Source organism: Mytilus trossulus, chromosome 1 (assembly GCF_036588685.1).
Source record: "Mytilus trossulus isolate FHL-02 chromosome 1, PNRI_Mtr1.1.1.hap1, whole genome shotgun sequence".
In the NCBI taxonomy this organism is placed as follows: Eukaryota; Metazoa; Mollusca; class Bivalvia; order Mytilida; family Mytilidae; genus Mytilus; species Mytilus trossulus.
In genome coordinates, this window is record NC_086373.1 from 50,313,280 (window position 1) to 50,323,337 (window position 10,058).

The following is a 10,058-nucleotide window of genomic DNA, read 5'->3' on the forward strand; positions in this document are numbered from 1 at the left end:
TTTCAAATATTATATTGCTATACAATAAAAGGGTCATTGCATGAATGTTGTGGAATATTCATGCAATAACCCTATATTATTATTATTATTATTATTATTATTATTATTATTATTATTATTATTATTATTATTATTATTATTATTATTATTATTATTACTGAACAAATTTTAAAACAGATGCATTTGTATGAAATGCCTTTGAGTATACAATTTGCTTGAAATCATATTTTTGACATTTCAAAATATATTTGTTAATTGACCAGATTCAGTTTCTCTATTTGTTTTGGTAATCTGGTTCTGACACGGGGAGGATTGTTGTTATTGTCTACCGCATTCAACATATCCCTTGTCCCTTGGTGTCTCCTGTAGATGAAAAAATTTCCATCTTTGAAAATTTGAAATATTAATCAATGCGTTTAGTAGTATATGGGAAACACATTCTACATTTACATGAATTTTCCATAAATCCAAGTTACCTTTTGTTTAAATCAAAAGAACATGCGACAGGTTTAGGATATCTTTGCTAAGATCAACCTACGACAATTTTGAGGCGAGGTCTTGGAAAGTCCTAAGAGGATCATAAGACATGTCATAAGATATTCTAGTATATTTTAACAGGTCTTAGGATAGCCTCGCGAAACCGTTACTAGTTTTATTTGACAAAAGTCTTATCTCCACATGTATTACATTTTAAACTTTTTTCATACAAGCTATTTTAAATATTAAAAAATTTAGATTTTAGTCCAAACTATAACTTCCAGCAAATTGTATATTCAAAGGTATTGTATACAAATGCATTTGTTTTTAGATTTGTTCAGTAATTGTCAACAAAGAATGTAAAGAAATTGTTTAATTATAAAAATATTTAAAATATGTCACAGATATGAAATTTATATGACAATCATTTGAATGACTTATACTTTGTAGTCTTGTCTCCAATTATATTTAAAATGTTATGTTATAATAACATGTATATCGTAAAAACGCGAAAAGGCGAAAAGGCGAAGTCGCGAAAATGTGAAATCGCGATAAGATTTCGCTTTTTCGCGTTTTCGACTTCGCCTTTTCGCGTTTTCTACTTCGCCTTTTTTTCGCGATTTCGCGTTTTTGCGTTTTCGCCCTATAGAATATGAAAAGCGAAAACGCGAAATGGCCTTAACCGGCCGCCATAGGTATCCCTTTCTCATAAATTGTTGTCAACCCTAATTGTCTTAATATGGTCAATACTCTCATTGTGTAAAAAATTACGCGAATCCGTGGTGTAGTATTTTTCTCACGAAATATACATCGTCGTAACCTTTAAAGAATAGCCAATGAAATGCCGTAATATCATCTTATGATTATGGATAAGCGAATCAAATTAACACAGATTTTCGTATATTTTTTTTCGTATCACACTATATGCAGTGTGATACGAGAAATGTCTATTCATGCAAGATAAAGATAATAAGCTACAACCATGAGAGAATGAAATTTATTCTCCGAAAACGCTATGGACGTAGCATGTGCTCATGGCACAGCCGTTTATCAAAAAAAGTACAAAGAAACCTTCTGGACAGCAGAGAAGATCCAGAAAAATGCTATGTAATAAGAAATATTCTAAATAAAAACTCGGTCCCCTGCCTCCACAAAAAAAAATCATAAAAAAACAAAAACAAAAAAGATACACACACTAAATCAGACCAGTTTTTATTCCCATTTAAATATTCAAGAAGAGTAAAAAATGTTTCTCATCCTCTAGTATTTTATATTTATGACAAAGTCGTTCCTCTCTTGGGATTTTAAAATATCTCCCCTTTTCAATCAAGAGGGAGTGATAACTTATTCTAAATTAGTGATTAATCTCCTTATCTGAAAATTAGATATATTTAGATAAGTTTCTCTAAGTTTGTAATCTTTTTTAAGTTTTTTATATAGATAAAATTTACTTTTATCATCAATGTTTTCAAATTTAGTTTCAATGAAATCTTCATATATTTTTTCATTTTTAACTTTTTGTTGTTTTTTATTTTATTTACATCTTTTATGTCCTTAAAAGTAGAAAGAATATTAAGGTCAATATTAGTCTCTTCAACAATATTTTTTGCAAATGTATACCATGAATAAGTTCCTGTTAAATCTAGAGACTGCTAGAGAAAAAATGCTTCCTTTATCAATGGATTAATATTATTATTATATAGTCTAGCTAAAAATAAGAGGGTTTGTGTTTTAATAAATCATTCTATAGGCAATCTCCCTAATTCAACTCTTGCTCCTAAATTGGATGCATTTTTTCTTATTTCTAGAGTAGATTTACAAAATTAAAGATGCATATTTTCAATAGGGGGTTTGTCTGTAAAATCAAGTTGATTAATTTGTTTTCCTGAAGATAAGGCTCTGTTTTTGGCTCTATGAAAAGAAATATATGTATCCAAATATGTTACTTCTGAATTATAGGTCATAATTGGTTTTACTTAAAGAATCAAAAAGATTATTTGCTACTTTTATAGGTAGATTATTCAATGATTTAGTGTAGAATTTTATTGCAAAAAAGACGTTTTTTTTGCCTTTTTTGTCAGCTCTGAAGTACTTTGTGATAAATTTCCATTACATTTTATCAACATTCCCAAAAATGAATATTCTGATACGCTTTCTATGGCTTTATTCTCATAGTAAATATGTGATGTTTCATCATTTTGTTTTGAGTCACTAAAAATCATGGATTTTGTTTTGTTTGTATTCAAAGAGAGCTGCCATTTGTTGCAATATAATTCAACATTATTTAAACTGTTTTGAAGACCTTCTTTATATCAGATACAAACACACCATGTATATCCTTGTATGTTAAACTCAAGCTTCTATAACACGTCTTGTCAGAAAGGATGTATGTTTACATTTTTGATCATAATCACTCGAAAAAAAGTGGTCACTCTCTAAAAAAGCCCGATCAAATCACTCGAAAAATCACGATCCTAGCCGGACACTATACCTCCATGACTATACCTACCGTAAACTACAACACAAGTCTATTCAATCGGTTCTATTTTAATATGCGTTCAAAAAATTCTGGCATTTTGAAGCGATCTAAATTAGAAATTGTTGCGTACTGAGGCGAACGTGCCTTTTTTTAACTTATTGAATGAAAGTGGAATTTCAATGCACAAATTATATAATGTATATTCTAAAATCCATTTAAAACAAAAGCCATGCATGTAAAGATTCTAATATTTGCATAAGATAGGGAAACTGATCTTGCCTCAGTGATGACCTCTGAGGTATCGTTGCTGCAACATTTGCTACCACATTATTGACTTTTATTCTAGTTAAACCATCATACAAACATTTTATCACAATCATCATTGTCACTAAAGAAAGGCGATTATTGCAAAAAAGAGTTACAGCTTAAACCATTTCAAAGCCAATTGTTTTAAGATCGATCTCTTAATTACCGGGATATTAAAAGGAGCTCGAAGGAAACCAAAGATACCAAAGGAACAGGCAAAATCATAGATCGAAAATACTCTGAAAACGCCATTTAAAAAGAAAAAGACAAACAGACAAATAATAGTACACAAGACACAACATATTAACTAAAGACTAAGCAACACGAACCCCACCAAAAAATTGGGGGTGATCTCAGGTGCTTCGGAAGGGTAAGCAGATCCTGCTCCACATGTGGCACCCGTCGTTTTGCTTATGTTATTACAAATTTGGTAAATAGTCTAATTCGGTAGGTAACATTCGTGAAAAGGGAATTAAGGTGATTGTAGTTATGACATTAGGAACATATACGATATCTTCTTTGAAACGGTTATTCCATAACGGCCAACCAACTCGTGATGGGGTCCATAAAATTTACGAAGGGATTATAACAACTTCACCATTTGGAACTCTTGGTTTAATAGCTTCCTTGTGAGCAGCAACCCTCTATCAAGGAAATCATGACAGGAAATACAAAACCGGGAATATCGTAATAATTGGGAGATATATACTCCGTATGCATGAGATGCTGGAATGTTGCTACTTAGAAATGGCAAGTTCACAATTGGGCAGCTGAAATCATCTCTTTTGTCGGAAATTTTTGTTTTCAACCGACCCTCATTGTCAATTTCTAGATGTAAGTCAATATAGTAGGCAGACTTAACTTTATCTGTATTATCCTATAGATTCTTTCAACATAGTCACCAAATTTTGATTTTTTTAGTGAGAGAACATCATCTATATAGCTGAAAGTAAAGTTAAAGGAAATAGCTAACTTCTTATCTTTCTTCCTAAGAAGTTCCTGTATGAAGTCAATCTCATAATAATAATAAAGAAACAAGTCGGCATTAAGATGGACACAACTGGTTTCAATTGGAATTCCGACAGTCTGTTAAAAAAAGACGTCCTCCAAACGTAATACATATGTTGTCAGTCAAGAAATCAAGCATCTTGATAATGTCAGTTTCAGATAACTTTTTGTTTGAATCAGAGTGATTCTTTACAAAGTAGGATTTATCCCTCCCTAAGACAAGACACTTGTATCTACGTTTCCCATTCCTCTTTATTAAACCGGCAAAGCAATACCAACTCTTTCAATATGTCTTTTAGTTTGGAATGGGGAATACTTGTGTAAAGTGAAGAAAAGTCAAATGTTTTAATACTATTGCAAGATGAAAAAGTCTTAGATTGTATGCACTCCAAAAATCTTTTGATTTTTTTTAGTATCTACGAAATTAAGTTCAATCGAATATATATTTTGATTTCCAGTCATGGGCACAACAATCAATGGTTCTAGAATAAAATGTGAAAAGGGGAAATTTATTCAAATTATCAAAATCAAAATTATAAAACTAATTGTCTCGTTATTACATACATTTGCCATCTATTATTAAATCATTGTTTAAAATAACAAAATCAATATATTCCAGTATACTTAAAACATAAAGAATGTCACGGTTGCTAGTATCTTTTAAAATTTACTGAAAATCAATTGATTGTATAGTAAATGTGGCAAAGAACTGTGTTTTCATTTAAATAAAATTTGAACTTGAAAGGTAAGTCGTTGAGTGTCACTTAAATATAACACCAACACATATTGCAATCTATCCATCGGAATAACCTCAAACTGGTTGTAAACACCTAAGAATATATTTACAAAATCATGTTGATAGCAATTAATGACTAGAATCATTTTCATTCTGTTGTAAAATGCAAATTCAATATTAAGAACCTTTTTAATGGAATTAGAGCAGGCGCACTCAGTTGTAAAAAAACATCTAAAAGACTAACGCAACCGTTAACACACAAAAAATCAATGTAGAAATGCTTGCATATTCGATTAACCTTCTTGTTTAATTGCTTGAATGTTTCAAGCACTGCTTGCAAAAAATATATACATACAGATATATTGATCAACAATTAAACAAAGTAATGAAAAAGAACTTGAATTAAATATTTCATATTGTATCTTTCTGTTGTTTATGGCGAGTCATAGCAACTTGGTGGTTGCTGATGGTGATAGAGGAATCGTCATATAAGTTTTTGTTTACAGAGGAATGTTTATTTAAAACATTTTCTTCCATCTTTAAACAGTGCAGGAATTCATTTTTTTAAATTTCAAGAATGTCAGAGCAGCAAGCATCTACATCAGAAGAAGTTGATTTGGTTAATAGAGATCCAAATAGCATAAACGCCCATTTAGGGGTAAGTTAACATTTAATTTATAATTAAAGCTTTTATAAGATAAATGGTAATTAGTTTGGTTGAAAACATACTGTTTCAATAGATTTCAGATACAAATTAATTTCAAAAGCACGACGTACCATCTATGGCCTCTAAATTATCTTCCATTAAATATAGAGAAAAATGTGATGCTCTGAAATTTAGTTTGAAATATAATTCTTCTGATCGGCTGATGAACACAGGTTTTCCCAAGTTTGAGGGGTAAAGGAATGGTCGGTCATAAACATATTTAACCCGGCGGCCTTCTTTTTGTGCTGATCCTATAGTCAGGAGCTGAATTTCTGTTGTTTTCATTAGTTGTTTTTTGTTTATTTTTTTGTCAAAAATCAGGCCGTTGGTTTTTTTCAATTGAATTGTATCGCAATTTGTCTTATGGGGCCTTTTATAGCTGGCTGACTATTGGTATTCGGTATGGGGCTTCCTAAAGTTGTAGGCCATACGATGACCTATAGTTACTCCGCTTCATTTGTACTCATTTGGATAGTTGTCTCATTGTCAATCATACCACATATCATTATTTCACACTACGGTTAGCCATGTCCTGAAGAATTTCATGTACAAGTAATGTTGCTATTGAAGAAAAAAATAATAATCAAACAGTCATGTCATTTATTATAACTGGTCGTTTTCTGAAATTCATTTTACAATTTTGTATACAAAGATGCAAGACTTTTTATTGGTCAATCATGTTTAAATTTGTTGCAACTACAGTCTGTTTATTCATCAACATTCATTTTCCTTTACAGTCACTTTGGTTCAATGATGTGATAGCCGAACCTGATGGAATTCACAGTATTGACTGCGTCTGGAAACTTTCATCGAAATGTTTCGAATTATGGAAGAAACTGTGTTACATCATCATGACCACATGTTGTGGCATGTGTATTGCAGCTGAATGGGGATGTGAATTTGCCTATATTGCTTTCTACCATATTTGGTTCATAACACCATGTATGAAAGTTCTTGAAATCAATTGTGGTGTTTGCCAGAAGATATACGCTTTGTGTATAAACTGTTGTATGTATCCACTGTGTGAGGCGTGCGGAGCAATATTCAATGCATTCAAGAAATGAGACTTAATTTCGATAAACTTTTGATAAACAGTAACTATATACCAATTTCTATCTCTATGATCGAGTGTGACATCAGTATTACTATGTGCCATATATAAGTATTCGAATTTTGAAACCTCATTCTTTTCAGCACTGCTCAATGATTTTCTAACAAAGAAGACTGCGTGCCATATGAACATTTTAAACAGAGAAAACATCAATTTTGTTACTGTTGAAATGTAAATACAACATGCCCGTTTTGTTGTTATTATAATTATTTTTTCCGATAAAATTGTACAATTTTCAGATTGTTTTACTTTTATTTGAATTTTTTATTCATCCCTCGATGCTCACTCTTTCCTGTCTTTGTATGTGAATTAATGCCCTTTGATATGACGAAGATAAAATTCCGAGCCGTTATTGTTATGGACACTCATTGAAATTCAGGTTACATACAAATAACACTTTTGGAGAACTCAAACACAAACTTTTTCTGTTCTTTCGTTTATAAAACGAATACAACTGATGAAAATAAAAGCACAGTTTAGTTTAAACATATTTAAAGCAAAAGCACAGTTACGGACATAAAAGTGTAATCCTCCTACAAAGTTATACAAATGAAGAAACAAAAATCTGTCATAAAACTTGTTAGATTTTACTAATGTAACAGATTATAACAATTCATTTATGCCGAAGAAACTTTTCTTTAATATCATAACTTTAAATATTTTTTTCTCCAAAGAAAATACATTGGAATATTTATGTATATCCCTGATAGTTACTGCTACATGTTTCCGAAGTCTTTGAGTTAATAAAATAAACGATATTCCTCTCTACCAAAGCGAGTTGTCCACAGATCAGGCGTTGAGTGTTACATGGAAGTGGTCCACAGACCGGAATCTGTAGCTTCGCTACAACGGTTGTTTGTATATCTAATGTTTTCGCAATGTTAGGAAGATTCCCTCTGAAAAGAATCAGTGGATATATGTAGTCACTGTGTAATGGTGCATTAAACATTTTCCATTTGAAAAGAGACTTTTTGCATCTAAACTAAAGGTTATCAATTTATCTTTGAGACAACCGATTGTATCAATAATGATCACGTAAATTGCAATAATCGACGACTACCTTCCCTTAACTATCTATATAAGAGTTTCTGGGAAGTCATATCTTCGACGGTCAGTTTACGGATTCGTAATATGATGATTTGGTTTACCGAAATGGGATAAATCATGCATGTGACTATGTAAATGTTCTAATAGTCATAGTCGCAATCCTGTCCTAATATCATAGGTTGTGATTAGTACTGTCCCTTTTATAAGATCTATCTCTGTTGACTGAAATGTATATGTCTTTGGTTATAGGACTCAATCCAAATTTTAAATATGTTTGTTTGGATAAATATGTTTGTTTGGATAATTATTTTTAGCATAGAAAACTAGAGGCTCTAAAGAGCCTGTGTCGCTCACCTTGGTCTATGTGAATATCAAACAAAGGAAGCAGATGGATTCATGACAAAATTGTGTTTTGGTGATGGTGATGTGTTTGTAAATCTTACTTTAATAAACAGTCTTGCTGCTTACAATTATCTCTATCTATAATGAACTTGGACGGGTAGTTTCAGTGGAAAATGTTAATAAAAATTTACAAATTTTATGAAAATTGTTAAAATTTGACTATAAAGGACAATAACTCCTTAGGGAGTCAATTGACCATTTCGGTCAGGTTCACTTATTTGTAAATCTTAATTTGCTGAACATTATTGCTGTTTACATTTTATCTTTATCTATAATAATATTCAAGATAATAACCAAAAACAGCAAAATTTCCTTAAATTACCAATTCAGGGGCAGCAACCCAAGAACAGGTTGTCAGATTCATCTGAAAATTTCAGGGCAGATAGATCTTCATCTATCTTCATTTACCCCTGTCAGCTTTGCTCTAAATGCTTTGGTTTTTGAGTTATGAGCCAAAAACTGCATTTGACCCCGTGGCGGCCATCTTTGTTGGTTGACCGGGTCACGCCACACATTTTTTAAACTAGATACCCCAAAGATGATTGTTGCCAAGTTTGGATTGATTTGGCCCAAAAGTTTTAGAGGAGAAGATATTTGTAGATTTACGAAAAATGGTTAACAATTGACTATAAAGGGCAATAACTCCTTTAGGGGTCAACTAACCATTTTGGTCATGTTGACTTATTTGTAAATCGTACTTTGCTGAACATTATTGCTGTCTACAGTTTATCTCTATCTATAATAATATTCAAGATAATAACCAAAAACAGCAAAATTTCCTTAAAATTACAAATTCAGGGGCAGCAACCCATCAAAGGGTTGTCCAATTCGTCTGAAAATTTCAGGGCAGATAGATCTTGACCTGATCAACAAATATACCCCCATGTTAGATTTGCTCTAAATGCTTTGGTTTTTGAGTTATAAGCCAAAAACTGCATTTTACCCCTATGTTCTATTTTTAGCCGTGGTGGCCATCTTGGTTGGTTGACCGGGTCACGCCACACATTTTTTAAACTAGATACCCTAATAATGATTGTGGCCAAGTTTGGTTTAATTTGACCCAGTAGTTTCAGAGGAGAAGATTTTTGTAAAAGCTAACGACGACGGACGACGACGGACGACAGACGACGGACGACGACGACGACGGACGCCGGACGCCAAGTGATGGGAAAAGCTCACTTGGCCCTTTGGGCCAGGTGAGCTAAAAAGAAAGAACTGTATTCTTAAAATGATTATAGAAATAGGGCTACACCGAGCACAGCATGATACGATCAAAATATTTTAATCATATGAAACTTCAAATTAAAAAAAAATGAATATGATTAATTAACTTCACATGGCTAAGTGTTGCAGAGAGATAAAAACAAGTTTGCGTTAATTTTCTTGTAAAGAAAAGATTTTTAAATTTTCAAAATGTTCATAAATGTACTGATATTGAATTAATGTCTTCCAGTACACTAAGTATCTGATATTTTGGCCCGGCATTGTACAGAACAAGTACTAAAAGGAAACCCGTAATGAAAGAATGTAAACGAACGAATTAAATGCGCACACACTCATTTGTTCAATGTTCAGGAAAAGTTCAATTGACAAGCGAGAACACATGGGAAATAAAAAAAATGTCATGGCTCTAGCCATTACATACCTGGTAAATAGTATAATTTGGGAGGTCATATTCGTGAAAAGGGAAGGAGATTGTAGTTACGACATAAGGAACATATCTGATAGAGTGTAAAACGGTTACTAGTATTCCATAACGGTCAACCAACTCATGGTGGGGTCCGTA

At 32.1% G+C, this 10,058-nt stretch overlaps 1 protein-coding gene across 1 annotated transcript; it reads left to right on the forward strand.

Annotated features, from left to right (window-relative positions):
• The first annotated feature begins 5,455 nt into the window (after nucleotides 1-5,455).
• Nucleotides 5,456-7,061, forward strand: LOC134708429 (caveolin-3-like). Its single transcript, XM_063568950.1, has 2 exons — nucleotides 5,456-5,664; nucleotides 6,450-7,061. The coding sequence occupies exons 1-2, from the start codon at nucleotides 5,584-5,586 to the stop codon at nucleotides 6,774-6,776; spliced, it is 408 nt and encodes a 135-aa protein (XP_063425020.1). The 5' UTR covers nucleotides 5,456-5,583; the 3' UTR covers nucleotides 6,777-7,061.
• Nucleotides 7,062-10,058: the final 2,997 nt, after the last annotated feature.

Bases quoted from the DNA above. Each gene is read 5' to 3' on its own strand.
- LOC134708429 (XM_063568950.1), top strand. From the start codon at position 5,584: ATGTCAGAGCAGCAAGCATCTACATCAGAAGAAGTTGATTTGGTTAAT. The intron at 5,665-6,449 runs GTAAGTTAACAT...TTTCCTTTACAG, and splicing joins GCATAAACGCCCATTTAGGG to TCACTTTGGTTCAATGATGT.